This window comes from Nerophis ophidion, linkage group LG09 (genome assembly GCF_033978795.1).
Source record: "Nerophis ophidion isolate RoL-2023_Sa linkage group LG09, RoL_Noph_v1.0, whole genome shotgun sequence".
Classification (NCBI taxonomy): domain Eukaryota; kingdom Metazoa; phylum Chordata; class Actinopteri; order Syngnathiformes; family Syngnathidae; genus Nerophis; species Nerophis ophidion.
Window position 1 is genome coordinate 8,601,573 of NC_084619.1, and position 24,559 is coordinate 8,626,131.

Here is a 24,559-nt window from a genome sequence, read left to right on the forward strand (position 1 = left end):
GCGACTCCGGTGTGGCAGAGACCCTGCAGCTGGTCTCCATGGCCAAAAGGCTCCCGGGAGGCAGATCCAGAAGTCCACAAAAAAAGCACCACAGAGGTCACGAAAGTGGCACCCCTTGTCACACAGTCCCAAAGGGTCCCGGACCAAAAGGCAAAAAAATATAATAAGACATGAAAACAAGAGGGAAACACAAAAGGATGACACAAGAGCACAGAGCTCCTGCAACAGCAGCGCCATCTTGGAAAAAATAGGTGGGAAGCGAACCTGCAACCCTCGGGTTTCTGGCACGGCGCTCTACCCACTGGGCCATGCCCGCCCCTAAGCACCCCCTAATCAGAGCAAAGCATTTTGGTTGGAAAAAAAGGGATAAAGAAGTAAAATACAGCACTATGTCATCAGTTTCTGATTTATTAAATTGTGTGGAGTTCCCCAGGGTTCGGTCCTTGGCCCTGCACTCTTCAGCACCTACATGCTGCCGCTGGGTGACATCATACGCAAATACGATATTAGCTTTCACTGTTATGCTGATGACACCCAACTCTACATGCCCCTAAAGCTGACCAACACGCCGGATTGTAGTCAGCTGGAGGCGTGTCTTAATGAAATTAAACAATGGATGTCCGCTAACTTTTTGCAACTCAATGCCAAAAAAACGGAAATGCTGATTATCGGTCCTGCTAGACACCGACCTCTATTTAATAATACAACTCTAACATTTGACAACCAAACAATTAAACAAGGCGACACGGTAAAGAATCTGGGTATTATCTTCGACCCAACTCTCTCCTTTGAGGCACACATTAAAAGCGTTACTAAAACGGCCTTCTTTCATCTCCGTAATATCGCTAAAATTCGCTCCATTCTGTCCACTAAAGACGCTGAGATCATTATCCATGCGTTTGTTACGTCTCGCCTCGACTACTGGAACGTATTATTTTCGGGTCTCCCCATGTCTAGCATTAAAAGATTACAGTTGGTACAAAATGCGGCTGCTAGACTTTTGACAAGAACAAGAAAGTTTGATCACATTACGCCTGTACTGGCTCACCTGCACTGGCTTCCTGTGCACTTAAGATGTGACTTTAAGGTTTTACTACTTACGTATAAAATACTTCACGGTCTAGCTCCATCCTATCTTGCCGATTGTATTGTACCATATGTCCCGGCAAGAAATCTGCGTTCAAAAGACTCCGGCTTATTAGTGATTCCAAAGCCCAAAAAAGTCTGCGGGCTATAGAGCTTTTTCATTTCGGGCTCCAGTACTCTGGAATGCCCTCCCGGTAAAAGTTCGAGATGCCACCTCAGTAGAAGCATTTAAGTCTCACCTTAAAACTCATTTGTATACTCTAGCCTTTAAATAGACTCCCTTTTTAGACCAGTTGATCTGCCGTTTCTTTTCTTTTTCTCCTATGTCCCACTCTCCCTTGTGGAGGGGGTCCGGTCCGATCCGGTGGCCATGTACTGCTTGCCTGTGTATCGGCTGGGGACATCTCTGCGCTGCTGATCCGCCTCCGCTTGGGATGGTTTCCTGCTGGCTCCGCTGTGAACGGGACTCTCGCTGCTGTGTTGGATCCGCTTTGGACTGGACTCTCGCGACTGTGTTGGATCCATTATGGATTGAACTTTCACAGTATCATGTTAGACCCGCTCGACATCCATTGCTTTCCTCCTCTCCAAGGTTCTCATAGTCATCATTGTCACCGACGTCCCACTGGGTGTGAGTTTTCCTTGCCCTTATGTGGGCCTACCGAGGATGTCGTAGTGGTTTGTGCAGCCCTTTGAGACACTAGGGATTTAGGGCTATATAAGTAAACATTGATTGATTGATTGATTGATTGATTCTTTGTCATGAAAAAGGGAGGTTTTTGTGGTTGGTGCAGTAATTGTAAGTGTATATTGTGTTTTTTATGTTGATTTAATTAAAAAAAAAAAAATTGTTTTTTTTTTTGTTTTTTTTTAAATAGAAAATTATTCTGCGGCCCGGTGGTTGGGGACCACTGCCCTGGACAAGTTGCCACCTCATCGCAGTTATTGAATTATTATTCAATAAATGTATTTATAATGGATTTTTGAATTGTTGCTATTTTTAGAATCCATCCATCCATCCATTTCCTACCGCTTATTCCCTTTCGGGGTCGTGGGGGGCGCTGGCTACACCATGGACCAGTGGTCCCCAACCTTTTTGTATCCGCGGAACGGTCAACGCTTATTTGTCCTGCGGCCCGGGGGGGCGGGGTGTCCTTTTTTTTCTTTTCTTTTTTTTTTTTTTCTTCTTCTTCTTTGTCATGAAAAAGGGACATTTTTGTCATGAAAAAGGGAGGTTTTTGTGGTTAGTGCACTAATTGTAAGTGTATATTGTGTTTTTTATGTTGATTTAATTTAAAAAAAAAAAAAAAAATTTTTTTTTTTTTTTTTTTTTTAAATAAAAAATTCTTCTGCGGCCCGGTGGTTGGGGACCACTGGCCTGGACAAGTCGCCACCTCATCGCAGTTATTGAATTATTATTCACTAAATATATTTATAATGGATTTTTGAATTGTTGCTATTTTTAGAATCCATCCATCCATCCATTTCCTGCCGCTTATTCCCTTTCGGGGTCGCGGGGGGTGCTGGCGCCTATCTCAGCTACAATCGGGCGGAAGGCGGGGTACACCCTGGACAAGTCGCCACCTCATCGCAGGGCCAACACAGATAGACAGACAACATATTTTTTTTTAAATCTCACGTACCCCTTGGCATACCTTCAAGTACCCCCAGGGGTACGCGTACCCCCATTTGAGAACCACTGCTGTAACCCATTGTTTCTTATGGAGACATTTCCCATCATTCTTATTTACATTGTTTCTTACGGAGACATTTATTTCACTGTACACAATTTTTGATTTATTAACCGTGTTCAAGAACCAATTATGTTCGGAAATCCAAGTTCCATTGTAATTGAACTTGTTTTTTTTTTTCGTGCTCATCTAGTATTCAACTGGGTGGAACAGTACGCCCCTGGATTTAAGGACTCAGTGGTGGGAAGAGACGTCCTGACTCCACCTGACCTGGAAAGAATCTTTGGGCTGACTGGAGGGGTAAATACATTTCAATGTGCACTTGTGTTGGAATTCTACATTGAGCCATAAGTCGATGGATTGCTTCACTCTCACAAAGATTTTTGTAACAAAATCTCCTTTTTTTTTACAGAATATCTTTCACGGATCAATGTCATTGGACCAGCTGTACCTAGCACGACCGCTGCCTTGTCTCTCAGACTACCGTACTCCAGTTAAAGGGCTGTATCTGTGTGGCAGTGGCAGTCATCCAGGTTTGTATCTAGGTTTGCTCGGGTCAATATTACTGAATTTACAAACCCCGTTTCCATATGAGTTGGGAAATTGTGTTAGATGTAAATATAAACGGAATACAATGATTTGCAAATCCTTTTCCACCCATATTCAGTTGAATGCACTACAAAGACAAGATATTTGATGTTCAAACTCATAAAATATATTTTTTGTTTGCAAATAATAATTAACTTAGAATTTCATGGCTGCAACACATGCCAAAGTAGTTGGGAAAGGGCATGTTCACCACTGTGTTACATCACCTTTTCTTTTAACAACACTCAATAAACGTTTGGGAACTGAGGAAACTAATTGTTGAAGCTTTGAAAGTGGAATTCTTTCCCATTCTTGTTTTATGTAGAGCTTCAGTCCTTCAACACTCCGCTGTCGTATTTTACGCTTCATAATGCGCCACACATTTTCGATGGGAGACAGGTCTGTACTGCAGGCGGGTCAGGAAAGTACCCACACTCTTTTTTTACGAAGCCACGCTGTTGTAACACTTGTCTTGCTGAAATAAGCAGGGGCGTCCATAACAACGTTGCTTGGATGACAACATATGTTGTTCCAAAACCTGTATGGACCTTTCAGCATTAATGGTGCCTTCACAGATGTGTAAGTTACCCATGCCTTGGGCACTAATACACCCCCATACCATCACAGATGCTGGCTTTTGAACTTTGCGCCCATAACAGTCTGGATGTTTATTTTCCTCTTTGTTCCGGAGGACACCACGTCCGCTGTTTCCAAATAGGATTTGAAATGTGGACTCGTCAGACCACAGAACACTTTTCCACTTTGCATCAGTCCATCTTAGATGAGCTTGGGCCAAGCGAAGCCAGCGGCGTTCCTGGGTGTTGTTGATAAATGGGTTTTGCTTTGCATAGCAGAGTTTTAACTTGCACTTACAGATGTAGCGACCAACTGTAGTTACTGACAGTGGTTTTATGAAGTGTTCCTTAGCCCAAGTGGTGATATCCTTTACACACTGATGTCGGTTTTTGATGCAGTACCGCCTGAGGGGTCAAAGGTCCGTAATATCATTGCTTAATTGCAGTGATTTCTCCAGATTCTCTGAACATTTTGATGATTTTACGGACCGTTGATGGTAAAATCCCTAAATTCCTTGCAATAGCTCGTTGAGAAATGTTGTTCTAAAACTGTTCGACAATTAGCTTACAAAGTGGTGACCCTCGCCCCATCCTTGTTTGTGAATTACTTAGCATTTCACGGAAGCTGCTTTTATACCCAATCATGGCACCCACCTGTTCCCAATTAGCCTGCACACCTGTGGGATGTTCCAAATAAGTGTTTGATGAGCATTCCTCAACTTTATCAGTATTTATTGCTTCCTTTCCCAACTTCTTTGTCACGTGTTGCTGGCATCAAATTCTAAAGTTAATGATATTTTGCAAAAACATGTTTTTTATCAGTTTGAACATCAAATATGTTGTCTTTGTGGCATATTCAACTGAATATGGGTTGAAAAGGATTTGCTATACAATACAATTTCCCAACTCATATGGAAACGGGGTTTGTATTTAACTGAATTTTTGGAGCTTGAATTGTAATACATTTCAATAACAAAATGCATGTGTTTAAAAATTCAGTCTATAAAATAGTCAGTATATAAAAACATAAATGCGTAAAAATTCAGTGCAGACAAATTCATCCACTTTCCGCTAAATCAGTCCTTCTCAAATAGTAGGGCGGATCCCTCTTGGGAGTGTGTGTGTGACCCGGGGGAAGGTGCTTTATCAGTATCCTGCAGTATTATGCTTAAAAAAAATTAATAAATAAGGTTGGACATTTTGTTGAAATAAAATTCATGAGCAAAATGCATGTGTTTGAAAATTCTATTTATTAAAATTCAGTGCAGAAAAAGTGTGCACTAGAATACTTGGTCTTTGTAGTCATTAATCCTGACTTGCTGCGATGAGGTGGCGACTTGTCCAGGGTGTACCCCGCCTTCCGCCTGATTGTAGCTGAGATAGGCGCCAGCGCCCCCCGCGACCCCAAAAGGGAATAAGCGGTAGAAAATGGATGGATAATCCTGACTTGCTCATTTGGAAAAAAATAAAAATAAAAATACAAATTGTTTTTATTTATTGTTGTTTTGTAGGTTTAAGTGATTCATATATGGTGATTAATTGTAATGTATTACTTTAATGTTGTTTTTCTGTACCAAATTGTTCAAGTTGGTCAGCAATTTTTTTATATGTTAAATAAGCGTAAAGTTTTTATTTTTATTTTAGGAAAATTGGTGCACTTTCGTGGGTTCCCTCCGGGTTTCCTCCCACTTCAAAAGACATGCACCTGGGAAAAGGTTGATTGGCAACACTAAATTGACCCTAATGTGTGAATGTTGTCTATCTGATGAGGAGGCGACTTGTCCAGGGTGTACACCGCCTTCCGCCCGAATGCAGCTGAGATAGGCTCCAGCACCCGCCACAACCCCAAAAGGGACAAGCAGTAGGAAATGGATGGATTATGCACTTTAAATCTCTTCTATGACAGACCGAAAATTATGATAATAAAGCTATTATTTGCTGTAAGTTATTTTTTTCTTCAATGTTAATAAGGATTCAATGTTATGCAGAGGTGTACTTATAACAATTTTATTGACAAATAGGTCACGTGGGGGGGGGGGGGGGGTGGTATTCTTACTCTGAGGGGGGTAAGAAAATAATTAAGAAGCACGTCGGTAAAAGAAGACTGAAGTATTAAATATTAGAAGAAGCCAATCGGGTTTACAACTAGCAGTCACATGACACAGGCTTTTTCAAATTTGAGTTAAGAATAATATAAAAAAAATAATAATAGACTTAATAGTGAAACACTGTATATTAGAAAACTGTATATTAGAAAACTGAATTTTCACACATTTTTATTCGTGGAATTTTTATCTAAATTTGATGTTAAAAATTCAGTTACATAAAATCAGTGTCAAAAAAGAAGCTTTATTAGTAAAAAAAATTTATTCTCCATAAATTTGTTCTTTAAAATAATCATTTTTAAAAAGTGTTGATGAAAAGAATTACAGTGGTTTTTGTAATTAATCTAAAATAATCAAATCAATATTTGTTAGAAACCTGAATATATTATTACAAAACACTTTTAATAGAGAATAATTATAGTTTTACATGCAGTAAACAATATAAATGAGCAATTTATAGCTTATTTACCGGTATAGCTCGGTTGGTAGAACGACCGTGTCAGCAACTTGAGGGTTTCAGGTTCGATTCCCGCTTGTGCCGTCTTAGTTACTGCCGTTGTGTCCTTGGGCAAGACACTTTACCCACCTGCTCCCTGTGCCACCCACACTGGTTTAAATGTAACTTAGATATTGGGTTTCACTATGTAAAGCGCTTTGAGTCACTAGAGAAAAGCGCTATATAAATATAATTCACTTCACTTCACAATTAACTGAAATGAGATTTTCTTATTTAAACGGGGATAGCAGGTCCATTCTATGTGTCATACTTGATCATTTCGCGATATTGCCATATTTTTGCTGAAAGGATTTAGTAGAGAACATCGACGATAAAGTTTGCAACTTTTGGTCGCTAATAAAAAAAGCCTTGCCTTTACCGGAAGTAGCAGATGATGTGTGCGTGACGTCACGGGTTGTGGAGCTCCTCACATCTGAACATTGTTTACAATCATGGCCACCAGCAGCGAGAGCGATTCGGGCCGAGAAAGCGACGATTTCCCCATTAATTTGAGCGAGGATGAAAGATTTGTGGATGAGGAAAGTAAGAGAGAAGGACTAGAAAAAAAAAAAAGACTATACAGTGGGAGCGATTCAGATGTTATTAGACAAATTTACTACGATAATTCCGGAAAATCCCTTATCTGCTTATTGTGTTACTAGTGTTTTAGTGAGTGGCGGCATATATCGGTTGGTAGAGCAGCCGTGCCAGCAACTTGAGGGTTGCAGGTTCGATCCCCGCTTTCGCCATCCCTAGTCACTGCCGTTGTGTCCTTGGGAAAGACACTTTACCCACCTGCTCCCAGTGCCACCCACACTGGTTTAAATGTAAAAATTAGATAATGGGTTTCACTATGTAAAGCGCTTTGAGTCACCAGAGAAAAAGCGCTATATAAATATAATTCACTTCACTTCACATTATATGGTTGTATCTGTACAACCAATATGGTCGGCCCCGCACTTTTCTTCAGCACCAGTCGACGGGTGGTGGCGATGCCCATCTCTGCCCTTCGCAAGGGACCCTCTTCGAAACACGATCTTTCGAAATGATCGCTGCATAATACACTGTACTTTGTGTGTGTGGTCCAATCCAACCGTGTTCGCTTGACCGCTCCGTTCCATAGTAAAGCTTCACCGTCATCTTTCGGGAATGTAAACAATGAAACACCGGCTGTGTTTGTTTTGCCAAAGGCGGCCCCAATACACCGCTTCCCACCTACAGCTTTCTTCTTTGACGTCTCCATTATTCATTGAACAAATTGCAAAAGATTCAGCAACACAGATGTCCAGAATACTGTAGAATTTTGCGACGAAAACAGACAATTTATAGCTGGGAACGATGCTGGAACAAAATGTCCTGTACAATGCGTGACGTCACGCGCACGCATCATCATACCGCGCCGTTTCAGCAGGATACTTCGGCGCAAAATTAAAAAATTGCAATTTAGTAAACTAAAAAGGCCGTATTGGCATGTGTTGCAATGTTAATATTTCATCATTGATATATAAACTATCAGACTGCGTGGTCGCTAGTAGTGGCTTTCAGTAGGACTTTAAAATAGATAAATAAACATTTAACCTATTTTTTTACTACAAACAATGAATTTGTTTGGATGGATTAATCACACTATTGCATTTTGATTAATCATGTTCAAATTCAGTTTTATAGTCATATAATTTTGAATGTTTTTACAAAAATGCACGTCATTTATTTGTACAAAGTACACTTTTCCAGCAAGTACCAACACACATTGCACTCATGTATGTATGCATTGATCTGATCACTGACTGTAAAAAAACAACTGCTCCGCCGTTAAGGTGAGGATATTCTGCATTTATACATGATCACTGCGATACGGTTTTGTGATTAATCGCATGAGTTAACGCGTTACTTTTGAAAACTTTTACCTATATTGAGAGCCACGGGGACACCACCTTCGTACTTTGCTCCAGTTCTGTTTTGAATGAAATAGATATTCACTAGGGCTGTGAATCTTTGGGTGTCCCACAATTCGATTCAATATCGATTCTTGGGGTCACGATTCGATTCGATTCTCGATTCAAAAACGATTTTTCTCCCGATTCAAAAGGATTCTGTATTTATTCAATACATAGGATTTCAGCAGGATTTACCCCAGTCTGCTGACATGCTAGCAGAGTAGTATATTTTTGTAAAAAGCTTTTATAATTGTAAAAGACAATGTTTTATCAACTGATTAATGTAAATTTGTTTTAACCATTAAACGAACCAAAAATATGACTTATTTTATCTTTGTGAAAACATTGGACACAGTGTGTTGTCAAGCTTATGAGATGCCATGCAAGTGTAAGCCACTGTGACACTTTTTTAAAATTTTTCTAAATGTCTAATGATAATGTCAATGAGGGATTTCTAATCACTGCTATGCTGAAATGATAACTAATATTGATACTGTTGTTGATGATATTAATTTTTGTTTCACTACTTTTGGTTTGTTCTGTGTCGTGTTTGTGTCTCCTCTCAATTGCTCTGTTTATTGCAGTTCTGAGTGTTGCTGGGTCAGGTTTGGTTTTGGAATTGGATTGCATTGTTATGGTATGGCTGTGTATTGTTTTGTTGGATTGATTAAAAAAAATAAATAAAATAAAATAAAATTAAAGCTGCAAGCAGCGTTGTTCGGGTCCGCCGTTGGCCGCCGCCGCCGTGTCCCGAGTCCCGATCTTAGTCAGACCTACATAGAAGTTTTTATTTCATCACTCTACGACATTCCTAACAGAATTTACAAGCAGTTTTGTCAGTTTTTTTTCCTAGGGGGAGCTAGAGCACAATTTTCATTTTTGGGGTTTGGTTTTTTATTGGATGAACATTTTCACCATTCCTGATGTGTGTGTAAAATTTGGTGTGTTTTGAAGCATGTTAAGGGGGTCAAATTATTCATTAGATCGCAATTTCTGCCAGTCCTGATGTGTCTGCCAAGTTTGGTGAGTTTTGAAGCATTTTAAGGGGGTCAAATTACAGTTCAAAGAGGTAAAAATAGCATTTTTTTTCGAAAATTTTGCTTTGAATGAGTTTTTGCAAAATTTCTGTTGATTTTGGGTATAGACGTTTTGTATTGGAAATGTAGATCTAAGTCAGACCTACACAGGGGTTTTTGTTTCATGTCTCTACGACATTCCTAACGGAAGTTACAAGCAGTCTGTTTTTTGTTTCCTTTTAGGGGGCGCTAGAGCGCAATTTTCATTTTTGGGGTTTGGTTGCCTAATATGTTGTGGTGTCACGGTAGACCGACGTGTGTGTCAACTTCGGTGAGTTTTGAAGCAGTTTTAAGGGGGTCAAATTACAGTTCAAAGAGGTAAAAATAGCATTTATTTTCGAAAATTTTGCTTTGAATGAGTTTTTGCATAATTTCTGTTGATTTTGGGTATAGACGTTTTTTATTGGAAATGTAGATCTAAGTCAGACCTACACAGAGGTTTTTGTTTCATGTCTCTACGACATTCCTAACGGAAGTTACAAGCAGTCTGTTTTTTGTTTCCTTTTAGGGGGCGCTAGAGCGCAATTTTCATTTTTGGGGTTTGGTTGCCTAATATGTTGTGGTGTCACGGTAGACCGACGTGTGTGTCAACCTTGGTGAGTTTTGAAGCATGTTAAGGGGGTGAAATTGGGGCGCGACGGTGCGGAATAATAAAGAATAATAATAAAACACAGCAGATACAATAGGGTCCTTGCCTATGGCAAAGGACTCCTGTGGAGTCCTTTGCCATAGGCAGGGCGGACCCTAATAAGCGATTTTTTAAAAATTAGAATCAATTCTGAATCGCACAACATAAACGATTCGATTCGTATTCGAATCGATTTTTTCCCACTCCCCTAATATTCACCTTTTTTTAATCAAAGGGCTGGCACTCGCTACTTTATTCGGCCCCATGGTGGCATATTTTGCAGTTGTAAAAAGCAAAGAGTCTGAGTCAAGTGTGTTTACTCGTATTGAAAACTGAAAAAGTATATTTTTGGTAAAAATGTGTCTAAAACTGAGGTAATTTATGAAGTCATTTGTTGGTTGCTCCCAGGTGGAGGTGTGATGGGGTCCCCTGGATGGAACGCTGCTCTTACCGCCATGGCTGACCTGAAACGTCAATAGCAAATGGTTGCATGAATTACGTGAAACACTTATTACTCCCATCTGATCCGACGGTATTTTAAATAATTCTTACATATCTGTGAGAACTCATGACGACATTAAAGTTGAATAGCCTTAAGTGTGTATACATGCTAACTAGTCAGAAGTCTTATCATTAAGTGCAATCGTGCACGCTGTGAAAGCTATTTTTTAAAGATGAATAATAATTATACAGTTGTCATGAAATTCCATGGAGTTTATTTTGTGCTCCGAATTTTAATAATGCATAGATTTAATAGATGGTAACCACAGCAACTTTTAGCATTGTCATACATATGTCAATATTATTACTGTATTTTTGTAGATTTTATTTGATGCTGCCTTACATTCCTATAGTACTTGTGTTCAAAACAAAAAACAATTCTAGGTACTCTGTAAGTTGTATTACATGATATGTTGTCTGAAATATTATGTTTTCAAATTGTCACATGGTCGTGTTGCTTACTGTCACATCATGTTTGCTCATTATGTGGATCATTGGCTTCTTGGTCCAATGTGTGCTAGGAAAAGTGTCTAAAGTTGAATTGAATATAACTTTATAGGTGCTCTTGCACATTATTATGTATAATGTGTGTGTATATGTATGTGTATATATATATATATATATATATATATAGAGAGAGAGAGAGAGAGAGAGATAAAGATATATACATATATATATGTATATATATATGTATATGTACAAACCCTGTTTCCATATGAGTTGGGAAATTGGGGCGGCATAGCTCGGTTGGTAGAGTGGCCGTGTCAGCAACTTGAGGGTTGTTGGTTCGATTCCCGCTTGTGCCATCCTAGTTACTGCCGTTGTGTCCTTGGGCAAGACACTTTGCCCACCAGCTCCCAGTGCCACCCACACTGGTTTAAATGTAACTTAGATATTGGGTGTCACTATGTAAGGCGCTTTGAGTCACTTGAGAAAAGCGCTATATAAATATAATTCACTTCACAAATTGTGTTAAATGTAAATATAAACGGAATAGAATGATTTGCAAATCCTTTTCAACCCATATTCAGTTGAATGCACTACAAAGAAAATATATTTGATGTTCAAACTGATAAACTTTAACTTTGAATTTCATGGCTGCAACACGTGCCAAAGTAGTTGGGAAAGGGCATGTTCACCACTGTGTTACATCACCTTTTCTTTTAACAACACTCAATAAACGTTTGGGAACTGAGGAAACTAATTGTTGAAGCTTTGAAAGTGGAATTCTTTCCCATTCTTGTTTTATGTAGAGCTTTAGTCGTTCAACAGTCCGGGGTCTCCGTTGTCGTATTTTACGCTTCATGATGCGCCACACATTTTCCATGGGAGACAGGTCTGGACTGCAGGTGGGCCAGGAAAGTACCCGCACTCTTTTTTTACAAAGCCACGCTGTTGTAACACTTGCTGAATGTGGCTTGGCATTGTCTTGCTGAAATAAGCAGGGGCGTCCATGGAAAAGACGCGCTTAAATGGCACTATATGTTGTTCCAAAACCTTTCAGCATTAATGGTGCCTTCACAGATGTGGAAGTTACCCATGCTTTGGGCACTAATGCACCCCCATACCATCACAGATGCTGGCTTTTGAACTTTGCATCGATAACAGTCTGGATGGTACGCTTCCCCTTTGGTCCGGATGACACAATGTCGAATATTTCCAAAAACAATTTGAAATGTGGACTCGTCAGATCACAGAACACTTTTCCACATTGCATCAGTCCATCTTAGATGATCTCGGGCCCAGAGAAGCCGGCAGAATTTCTGGATGTTGTTGATAAATGGTTTTCGCTTTGCATAGTAGAGTTTTAAATTGCACTTAAAGATGTAGCGACAAACTGTATTTAGTGACAGTGGTTTTCTGAAGTGTTGCTGAGCCAATGTGGTGATATCCTTTAGAAATTGATGTTGGTTTTTGATACAGTGTCGTCTGAGGGATCGAAGGTCACGGTCATTTAATGTTGGTTTCTGGCCATGCCGCTTACGTGGAGTGATTTCGACAGATTCTCTGAACCTTTTGATGATATTATGGACCGTAGATGTTGAAATCAATACATTTCTTGAAATTGCACTTTGAGAAACGTTATTCTTAAACAGTTTGACTATTTGCTCACGCAGTTGTGGACAAAGGGGTGTACCTCGCCCCATCCTTTCTTGTGAAAGACTGAGCATTTTTTGGGAAGCTGTTACCCACCTGTTCCCAATTAGCCTGCACACCTGTGGGATGTTCCAAATAAGTGTTTGATGAGCATTCCTCAACTTTTATCAGTATTTATTGCCACCTTTCCCAACTTCTTTGTCACGTGTTGCTGGCATCAAATTTTAAAGTTAATGATTATTTGCAAAAAATCAAATAAGTTGTCTTTGTAGCATATTCAACTGAAGATGGGTTGAAAATGATATGCAAATCATTGTATTACGTTTATATTTACATTTAACACAATTTCCCAACTCATATGGTAGTTCTGAGTTCAATCCCGGGCTCGGGATCTTTCTGTGTGGAGTTTGCATGTTCTCCCCGTGACTGCGTGGGTTCCCTCCGGGTACTCCGGCTTCCTCCCACTTCCAAAGACATGCACCTGGGGATAGGTTGATTGGCAACACTGAATTGGCCCTAGTGTGTGAATGTTGTCTGTCTATCTGTGTTGGCCCTGCGATGAGGTGGCGACTTGTCCAGGGTGTACAACGCCTTCCGCCCGATTGTAGCTGAGATAGGCACCAGCGCCCCCCGCCACCCCAAAGGGAATAAGCGGTAGAAAATGGATGGATGGATTTTACTTTACGGGGCGGTATAGCTTGGTGGAGTTGACGTGCCAGCAACTTGAGGGTTCCAGGTTCGATCCCCGCTTCCGCCATTCTAGTCACTGCCGTTGTGTCCTTGGGCAAGACACTTTACCCACCTGCTCCCAGTGCCACCCACACTGGTTTAAATGCAACTTAGATATTGGGTTTCACTATGTAAAGCGCTTTGAGTCACTAGAGAAAAGTGCTATATAATTCACCTCACTACTTTTAGTATTTTTCTGTACTTTTTTGCATTCCGCCTGATTGTAGCTGAGATAGTCTACAGCGCCCCACACAACTCCGAAGGGATTAAGCGGTAGAAAATGGATGGATATTAAGGGCGGTATAGCTCGGTTGGTAGAGCGGCCGTGCCAGCAACTTGAGGGTTCCAGGTTCGATCCCCGTGCCCGCCATCCTAGTCACTGCCGTTGTGTCCTTGGGCAAGACGCTTCACCCACCTGCTCCCAGTGCCACCCACACTGGTTTAAATGTAACTTAGATATTGGGTTTCACTATGTAAAAGTGCTTTGAGTCACTAGAGAAAAGCGCTATATAAATATAATTCACTACTTTTATCATTTTTCTGTATTTTTTTGCATTCCGCCTGATTGTAGCTGAGATAGCCCCAAGCAACTCCGAAAGGATTAAGCAGTAGCAAATGGATGGATGGATATCTGGAGCGGTATAGCTCTGTTGGTAGAGCAGCCGTGCCAGCAACTTCAGGGTTCCAGGTTCGATCCCTGCTTCCGCCAGTCCTTGGGCCGTTGTGTCCTTGGGCAAGACACTTTACCCACCTGCTCCCAGTGCCACCCACACTGGTTTAAATGTAACTTAGATATTGGGTTTCACTATGTAAAAGCATTTTGAGTCACTAGAGAAAAGCGCTATATAATTCACCTCACTACTTTTATTATTTTTCTGTATTTTTTAAATGTAATTTATTTTATATATATATATATACATATTTTTTATTTTTTTAGGGGGGGGGGACAAAAACGTGTCTGTTTTGTCATTACTTGTATTATGGCCCAAGTGTGTGAATGTGAGTGTGAATGTTGTCTGTCTATCTTTGTTGGCCCTGCGATGTGATGGCGACTTGTCCAGGGTGTACACCGCCTTCCGCCCGATTGTAGCTGAGATAGGCACCAGCGCCCCCCGCGACCCAAAGGGAATAAGCAGTAGAAAATGGATAGATGGATGGATGGATGGATATTTGGGGCAGTATAGCTTGGTTGGTAGAGTGGCTGTGCCAGCAACTTGAGGGTTCCAGGTTCGATCCCCGCGCCCGCCATCCTAGTCACTGCCGTCGTGTCCTTGGGCAAGACACTTTACCCACCTGCTCTCAGTGCCACCCACACTGGTTTAAATGTAACTTAGATATTGCGTTTCACTATGTAAAGCGCTTTGAGTCACTAGAGAAAAGTGCTATATAAATATAATTGATTAAAATTTTTTATTTTTTTGGAGGGGGGGGGGAGACGACAAAAAAGTGTCTGTTTTCTCATTACCTGTATTATGATTTCCCTATCAAATGAATAAATAAATACTATCTATAAAAAAAAGAAGTGTAAAAATAAAACATGACTTCCTCTTGGCGATGGAAAGAAAAAAAATGATGTCATTGTCTGCATTAAATATACATGCATTAGATAAAAGAGCAGAGTTGCAACTGCCACGGCTGTGTGGTTGTATGTTCAGAGATAAAGTGCACAGCAAAAATATGATCTTATCAAAACGGAATGTGCAGCGGAATGAGCACTGTGGGGGTAGGAAAAAAAAAAAAAAAAAAAAGGTGTACTGTGCCTTTAAGAGACGGGGCTCACGTCAGGAAGTAGACTCATCCGCCGCAGACACACTTAATAGTCCCGATGTTCCGCGCTCACCGTCCGAAGATTGGCGACTTTTGATTCGTCTGGAAGACTTTTTGGGGGACGATAATGCCGAATGGTCGCGCTCATGAAAATCACCAGAGACATATGTCGACTGTTGGGGCTCTCGAGTGGTAAGTTACGTCTCACTTTACTCAACTTTTTTTTTTTTTTTTTTTTTTGAAGTCGACCTAAAGTTAGCCAACACCCACCTTCTCAGTCTGTGGGCGACACATGACCGCCGACTAGATAGTGCGCGTTCTTCTCAGGACCTTTCCACACATGTCGTGTTCTGCATGTTCTTTAAGATGGTGGCACTAGCTACACCCTTGCACCTCCGTACTAGTCAGCGAATTTGCACCTACTGGCTTTCACTTTTGGATTAGCACGAAACTGTGAAGAGCTTGGGGACAAAATGTGTTGGTGGAGGTGGAGCAAGGGCCAGGGAGAGAGAAAGAATGACAACAATGCTTCAAATCCTTGCCAAATATCAGAAGTGTCTTTTTAAATCTGACAAATTTGTTTTCCTCTTATTGTTAATTTTTTATAAACACTTTTAAATAACATTTTAAAGGCCTACTGAAATGAGATTTTCTTATTTAAACGGGGATAGCAGGTCCATTCTATGTGTCATACTTGATCGTTTCGCGATATTTTTGCTGAAAGGATTTAGTAGAGAACATCCACGATAAAGTTCGTAACTTTTGGTCGCTAATAAAAAAGCCTTGCCTTTACCGGAAGTAGCAGACGATGTGCGTGTGATGTCACAGGTTGTAGGGCTCCTCACATCCTCACATTGTTTACAATCACGGCCACCAGCAGCGAGAGCGATTCAGACCGAGAAAGCGACGATTTCCCCATTAATTTGAACGAGGATGAAAGATTTCTGGATGAGGAAAGTGAGAGTGAAGCACTAGAAAAATAAATAAATGAAAAGGCGACGGCAGTGGGAGCGATTCATTCAGATGTTATTAGACACATTTACTAGGATAATTCTGGAAAATCCCATATCTGTTACTAGTGTTTTAGTGAGATTCTAAAGTCATACCTGAAAGTCGATGACCGCCAGTGTCTCTGAGGGAAGCTATATGGAGGATCTAAGAAAGTCACAGCTGCCTTTTTGACAGCTGCTGCAGGACACAAACTCCGCTCAAGTCTCTGGTAAGAGCCGACCTAATATCACAATTTTCGCATACTAAAACTTGCTGGTTGACATGTGGTAGAGAAACATGTTCGCATGACCGCTCTGTTCCATATTAAAGTTTCACAACAAACAAAGAAACACCGGTTGTGTTTTGGTTGCTAAAGGCAGCTGCAATCCACCAACAGCATTCTTCTTTATAGTCTCCATTATTAATTAAACAAATTGTAAAAGATTCAGCAACACAGATGTCCAAAATACTGTGTACGTATGCGATTAAAGCAGACTACCAGCAGCTAGAGTGATTCGGACTGAGAAAGCGACAAGTTCCCCATTAATTTGAGCGTGGATGAAGAAACTTAGAGGGAAGCACAAAAAAAAGAAAAAGCGACGGCTCCGGGTGGCGGCAGTGTGAGCGTTTCAGATGTTATTAGACACATTTACTAGGATAATTCTGGAAAATCCCTTATCTGCTTATTGTGTTACTAGTGTTTTAGTGAGATTATAAAGTCATACCTGAATGTCGGAGGGCTGCGGTGACCGCCAGTGTCTCTGAGGGAAGCTATATGGAGGATCTAAGAAAGTCACAGCTGGCTTTTTGACAGCTGTTGCAGGACACAAACTCCGCTCAAGTCTCCGGTAAGAGCCGACTTAATAGCACATTTTTTCTCATCCAAAAACTTGCTGGTTGACATGTGGTAGAGAAACATCTTCACTTGACCGCTCTGTTCCATATTAAAGCTTCACAACAAACAAAGAAACGCCGGCTGTGTTTTGGTTGCTAAAGGCAGCTGCAATCCACCAACAGCATTCTTCTTTGACGTCTCCATTATTAATTGAACAAATTGCAAAAGATTCAGCAACACAGATGTCCAAAATACTGTGTAATTATGCGATTAAAGCAGACTACTTTTAGTCGTGAGTGGTGCTGGGCTAAAATGTTCGCTCCAACCAATAACGTCACAAACACGCGTCAACACAAGCGTCATCATTCCGCGACGTTTTCAACAGGATAGCACGAAACTGTGAAGAGCTTGGGGACAAAATGTGTTGGTGGAGGTGGGGCGAGGGAGAGGGAGAGGGAAGGAATGACAACAATGCTTCAAATCCTTGCCAAATATCAGAAGTGTCCTTTTTAAATCTGACATTTGTTTTCCTCTTTTAGCTCATTTTCTTAAACACTTGTAAATAACATCTTAAAGGGCTACTAAAATGAGATTTTCTTATTTAAACGGGGATAGCAGGTCCATTCTATGTGTTATACTTTATCATTTCGCGATATTGCCATGTTTTTGCTGAAAGTATTTAGTAGAGAACATCCACGATAAAGTCCGCAACTTTTGGTCGCTAATAAAAATAGCCTTGCCTGTACCGGAAGTAGCAGACGATGTGCGCGTTATGTCACAGGTTGTAGGGCTCCTCACATCCTCACATTGTTTATAATCACGGCCACCAGCAGCTAGAGCGATTCAGACCGAGAAAGCGACGATTTCCCCATTAATTTGAACAAGGATGAAAGATTTCTGGATGAGGAAAGTGAGAGTGAAGCACTAGAAAAAAAAATGAAAAGGCGACGGCAGTGGGAGCGATTCAGATGTTATTAGACACATTTACTAGGATAATTCTGGAAAATCCCTTATCTGTTACTAGTGTTTTAGTGAGATTATAAAGTCATACCTGAAAGTCGGAGGGCTGCGGTGACCGCCAGTGTCTCTGAGGGAAGCTATATGGAGGATCCAAGGAAGTCACCCGTTGAGGGCTCCTCACGTCCTCAGATTGTTTTTAATGGGAGCCTGCAACAAAAAGAGCTATTCGGACCGAGAAAACGACAATTTCCCCATTAATTGGAGCGAGGATGAAAGATTTGTGGATGAGGATAGTGAGAGTGCAGGACTAGAAAAAAAAACAAAGTTTAAAAAAAAAAAGTAAAAAGAAAAAGGAGAGGACAGTGGGAGCGATTCAGATGTTATTAGACACATTTAATGGGATAATTCTGGAATATCTCTTAACTGCTTATTGTGTTACTAGTCTTTTAGTGAGACTATATGGTACCTGAAAGTCGGAGGGGTGTGGCCATGGGTGTGGTGACCGCCAGTGTCTCTGGTGGGAGGAGGTAATAGTCCGCAGCAGTTGCAGGAGGACACAAGCTCCGCTCATAACTACGGTAAGAGCCGACGTATTACCACAATTTTCTCACCGAAACCTGCCGGTTGACATGTGGTCGGGAACCATGTTCGTTTGACCGCTCTGATCCATAGTAAAGCTTCACCTTCGGAAATGTTAAACAAGGAAACACCGGCTGTGTTTGTGTGGCTAAAGGCAGCTGCAACACACCGCTTCTCGCCTCCATCTTTGTACTTTGACATCTCCATTATTATTTGAACAAATTGCAAAAGATTCAGCAACACGGATGTCCAGAATACTTTGTAATTATGCGATTAAAGCAGACTACCAGCAGCTAGAGTGATCCGGACCGAGAAAGCGACGATTTCCCCATTAATTTGTGCGAGGATGAAAGATTTGTGGATGAGGAAAGTTAGAGGGAAGCACACAAAAAAAGAAAAAGCGACGGCTCCGGGCGGTGGCGGCAGTGTGAGCGTTTCGGATGTTACTAGACACATTTACTAGGATAATTCTGGAAAATCCCTTATCTGCTTATTGTGTTAATAGTGTTTTTTAGCGAGATTGTAAAGTCATACCTGAAAGTCGGATGGCTGCGGTGAACACGCCAGTGTCTCAGAGAGAAGCTGAGGGGCCAAGCTCACAGCTGCCTTTTTTTACAGCTGCTGCAGGAGGAGGTCCTATAATGCACTGATGTCTCCGGTAAGAGCCGACATAATATTACAATTTTCCCATCCAAAAACATGCTGGTTGACATAGAGAAACATGTTCGCTTGACTTGACCGCTTTGTGTTAAAGCTTCACAACAAACAAAGAAACACTGGCTGTGTTTTGTTTGCTAAAGGCAGCTGCAATCCACCGCTTTCCACCAACAGCATTCTTCTTTGACGTCTCCATTATTAATTGAACAAATTGCAAAAGATTCAGCAACACAGATGTCCAAAATACTGTGTAATTGTGCGATTAAAGCAGACTACTTTTAGCCGTGAGTGGTGCTGGGCTAAAATGTCCGCTCCAACCAATAACGTCACAAGCAGGCGTCAACATAAGCGTCATCATTCCGCGACGTTTTCAACAGGATAGCACGAAACTGTGAAGAGCTTGGGGACACAATGTGTTGGTGGAGGTGGAGCAAGGGGCGAGGGAGAGAGAAGGAATGACAACAATGCTTCAAATCCTTGCCAAATATCAGAAGTGTCCTTTTAAATCTGACATTTGTTCTCCTCTTATTTCTCATATTTTTTAAAAACCTTGTAAATAACATTTTAAAGGCCTACTTAAATGAGATGTTCTTATTTAAACGGGGATAGCAGGTCCATTCTATGTATCATACTTGATCATTTCGCGATATTGCCATGTTTTTGCTGAAAGGATTTAGTAGAGAACATCGACGATAAAGTTCGCAACTTTTGGTCGCTAATAAAAATAGCCTTGCCTTTACTGGAAGTAGCAGACGATGTGCGCGTGACGTCACGGGTTGTAGGGCTCCTCACATCCTCACATTGTTTACAATCACGGCCACCAGCAGCGAGAGCGATTCAGACCGAGAAAGTGACGATTTCCCCATTAATTTGAACGAGGATGAAAGATTTGTGGATGAGGATAGTGAGAACTAGAAAAAAAAATAAAAAATTACCGAAAGGATAAGATCACGGGTACAAGCGGCCGAAATGAGTTTCCTCCGCCGGGTGGCGGGGCTCTCCCTTAGAGATAGGGTGAGAAGCTCTGTCATCCGGGAGGAACTCAAAGTAAATCCGCTGCTCCTCCACATCGAGAGGAGCCAGATGAGGTGGTTCGGGCATCTGGTCAGGATGCCACCCGAACGCCTCCCGAGGGAGGTGTTTAGGGCACGTCCAACCGGTAGGAGGCCACGGGGAAGACCCAGGACACGTTGGGAAGACTATGTCTCCCGGCTGGCCTGGGAACGCCTCGGGATCCCACGGGAAGAGCTAGACGAAGTGGCTGGGGAGAGGGAAGTCTGGGCTTCCCTGCTTAGGCTGCTGCCCCCGCGACCCGACCTCGGATAAGCGGAAGAAGATGGATGGATGGATGGATGGATGGAAGGCGACGGCAGTCGGAGCGATTCAGATGTTATTAGACACATTTACTAGGATAATTCTGGAAAATCCCTTATCTGTTACTAGTGTTTTAGTGAGATTCTAAAGTCATACCTGAAAGTCGGAGGGCTGCGATGACCGCCAGTCTCTCTGAGGGAAGCTATATGGAGGATCTAAGAAAGTCACAGCTGCCTTTTTGACAGCTGCTGCAGGAGGACGCAAACTCCGCTCAAGTCTCTGGTAAGAGCCGACTTAATATCACAATTTTCTCATCCTAAAACTTGCTGGTTGACATGTGGTAGAGAAACATCTTCGCTTGACCGCTCTGTTCCATATTAAAGCTTCACAACAAACAAAGAAACACCGGTTGTGTTTTGGTTGCTAAAGGCAGCTGCAATCCACCAACAGCATTCTTCTTTGACGTCTCCATTATTAATTGAACAAATTGCAAAAGATTCAGCAACACAGATGTCCAAAATACTGTGAAATTGTGCGATTAAAGCAGACAACTTTTAGCCGTGAGTGGTGCTGGGCTATAATGTCCGCTCCAACCAATAACGTTACAAGCAGGCGTCAACACAAGCGTCATCATTCCGCGACGTTTTCAACAGGATAGCACGAAACTGTGAAGAGCTTGGGGACAAAATGTGTTGGTGGAGGTGGAGCAGGGGCGAGGGAGAGAGAAGGAATGACAACAATGCTTCAAATCCTTGCCAAATATCAGAAGTGTCCTTTTATATCTGACATTTGTTTTCCTCTTATTGCTCTTTTTTTTTAAACACTTGTAAATAACATTTTAACCTTAACTGCCACTTAAGTGAATCACTCTTAATGTAAACATGATTACACAAAGCCCATTAAAACAGGCTTAATGCAAGTTAAACAAGTGTAAAAAAATGGTTAACCACTGTTAATGTATAAACCCCGTTTCCATATGAGTTGGGAAATTGTGTTAGATGTAAATATAAACAGAATACAATGATTTGCAAATCCTTTTCAACCCATATTCAGTTGAATATGCTACAAAGACAACATTATTGATGTTCAAACTCATAAATTTCATTTTTTTTTTGCAAATAATAATTAACTTAGAATTTCATGGCGGCAACACGTGCCAAAGTAGTTGGGAAAGGGCATGTTCACCACTGTGTTACATCACCTTGTCTTTTAACAACACTCAATAAACGTTTGGGAACTGAGGAAACTAATTGTTGAAGCTTTGAAAGTGAAATTCTTTCCCATTCTTGTTTTATGTAGAGCTTCAGTCGTTCAACAGTCCGGGATCTCCGCTGTCGTATTTTACGCTTCATAATAATTTTATTGTTGCAAATAAGCATTAACTTTAGAATTTGATGCCAGCAACACGTGACATAGAAGTTGGGAAATGTGGCAATAAATACTGATAAAGTTGAGAAATACTCATCAAACACTTATTTGGAACATCCCACAGGTGTGCAGGCTAATTGGGAACATGTGGGTGCCATGATTGGGTATAAAAGCAACTTCCATGATATGCTAAGTAATTCACAAACAAGGATGGGGCGAGGGTCACCAATTTGTAAGCAAATTGTCGAACAGTTTTAGAACAACATTTCTCAACGAGCTATTGCAAGGAATTTAGGGATTTTAACATCTACGGTCCATAAAAATCATCAAAAGGTTCAGAGAATCAGGAGAAATCACTGCACGTAAGCGAAGATATTACGTACCTTTGATCCCTCAGGCGGTACTGCATCAAAAACCGACATCAGTGTGTAAAGGATATCACCACATGGGCTCAGGAACACTTCATGAAACCACTGTCAGTAACTACAGTTGGTTGCTACATCTGTAAGTGCAAGTTATAACTCTACTATGCAAAGGAAAAACCCATTTATCAACAACACCAAGGAACGCCGCTGGCTTCGCTGGGCCTGAGCTCATCTAAGATGGACTGATTCAAAATGGAAAAGTGTTCTGTGGTCTGACGAGTCCACATTTCAAATTATATTTGGAAACTGTGGACATGGGATCCTCCGGAACAAAGAGGAAAATAACCATCCAGACTGTTATAGGCGCAAAGTTCAAAAGCCGGCATCTGTGATGGTATGGGGGTGTATTAGTGCCCAAGGCATGGGTAACTTACACATCTGTGAAGGCACCATTAATGCTGAAAGGTCCATACAGGTTTTGGAGCAACATATGTTGTCATCCAAGCAACATTATCACGGATGCCCCTGCTTATTTCAGCAAGAAAATGCCAAGCCACGTGTTAGAACAGCATGGTTTTGTAGTAAAAGTGTGCAGGTACTTTCCTGGCCCGCCTGCAGTCCAGACCTGTCTCCCATCCAAAATGTGTGGTGCATTATGAAGCGTGAAATACGACAGCGTAGACCCCGGACTGTTGAACGACTGAAGCTCGACATAAAACAAGAATGGGCACGAATTCCACTTTCAAAGCTCCAACAATTAGTTTCCTCAGTTCCCAAAACATTTGAGTGTTTTTAAAAGAAAAGGTGATGTAACACAGTAGTGAACATGCCCTTTCCCAACTACTTTGGCATGTTTTACAGCCATTAATTCTAAGTGAATTATCATTTGCAAAAAAAAAATAAAGTTTATGAGTTTGAACATCAAATATGTTGTCTTTGTAGTGCATTCAACAGAATATGGGTTGAAAAGGATTTGCAAATCATTGTATTCCGTTTATATTTACATCTAACACAATCGCCCAACTCTTATGGAAACGGGGTTTGTACACCGATTTTTAGAAAAGGTAATCAAGTTAACCAATTTTACTGTTAACATTCATTGTCTATTTAAGGTCTATTTAAAGGCTAGAGTATACAAATGAGTTTTAAGGTGAGACTTAAATGCTTCTACTGAGGTGGCATCTCGAACTGTTACTGGGAGGGCATTCCAGAGTACTGGAGCCCGAACGGAAAACACTCTATAGCCCGCAGACTTTTTTTGGGCTCTAGGAATCACTAATAAGCCGGAGTCTTTTGAACGCAGATTTCTTGCCGGGACATATGGTACAATACAATCGGCAAGATAGAATGGAGCTAGACCGTGTAGTATTTTATACGTAAGTAGTAAAACCTTAAAGTCACATCTTAAGTGCACAGGAAGCCAGTGCAGGTGAGCCAGTACAGGCGTAATGTGATCAAACTTTCTTGTTCTTGTCAAAAGTCTAGCAGCCGCATTTTGTACCAACTGTAATCTTTTAATGCTAGACATGGGGAGACCCGAAAATAATACGTTACAGTAATCGAGACGAGACGTAACAAATGCATGGATAATGATCTCGGCGTCTTTAGTGGACAAAATGGAGCGAATTTTAGCGATATTACGGAGATGAAAGAAGGCCGTTTTAGTAACGCTTTTAATGTGTGACTCAAAGGAGAGAGTTGGGTCGAAGATAATACCCAGATTTTTTACCGAGTAACCTTGTTTTATTATTTGGTTGTCAAATGTTAAAGTTGTATTATTAAATAGAGGTCGGTGTCTAGCAGGACCGATAAGCAGCATTTCCGTTTTTTTGGCATTAAGTTGCAAAAAGTTAGCGGACATCCATTGTTTAATTTCATTAAGACACGCTTCCAACTGACTACAGTCCGGCGTGTTGGTCAGCTTTAGGGCCATGTAGAGTTGGGTGTCATCAGCATAACAGTGAAAGCTAACACCGTATTTGCGTATGATGTCACCTAGCGGCAGCATGTAGATGCTGAAGAGTGCAGGGCCAAGGACCGAACCCTGGGGAACTCCACACGTTACCTTAACGTAGTCCGAGGTCACACGGTTATGACATGTTTCACTTGTCATAACCGTGATGCGTTCAAAGACCCTCGATTAAAGTTAGAAAGAAGAGGCGTCACTAGTTTTTAAAGATTTAACTAATAATAAAAACACGTTATCCACTGATGA

At 41.2% G+C, this 24,559-nt stretch overlaps 2 protein-coding genes across 5 annotated transcripts in view; both read left to right on the forward strand.

Moving 5' to 3' along the window:
- Nucleotides 1-11,124, forward strand: part of pyroxd2 (pyridine nucleotide-disulphide oxidoreductase domain 2) — a 34,725-nt gene extending 23,601 nt beyond the window's left edge. The window contains 3 exon segments of the mRNA XM_061910213.1: nucleotides 2,971-3,077; nucleotides 3,190-3,310; nucleotides 10,591-11,124. Of these exon segments, the coding sequence (XP_061766197.1) occupies nucleotides 2,971-3,077; nucleotides 3,190-3,310; nucleotides 10,591-10,661 (299 nt within the window). The 3' untranslated portion in view covers nucleotides 10,662-11,124.
- Nucleotides 11,125-15,279: 4,155 nt separating this feature from the next.
- The window catches only part of zgc:123010 (uncharacterized protein LOC641500 homolog), an 81,664-nt gene continuing 72,384 nt past the window's right edge, over nucleotides 15,280-24,559 (forward strand). For 2 of the 4 annotated variants that reach the window (XM_061910214.1, XM_061910215.1), the window contains exon 1: nucleotides 15,281-15,468. In XM_061910214.1, the coding sequence (XP_061766198.1) occupies nucleotides 15,411-15,468 (58 nt within the window). In that variant the 5' untranslated portion in view covers nucleotides 15,281-15,410. Of the gene's footprint in view, nucleotides 15,469-19,258; nucleotides 19,299-24,559 lie in introns of all 4 variants that reach the window. The other 2 variants (XM_061910217.1, XM_061910216.1) reach the window with 2 other exon arrangements.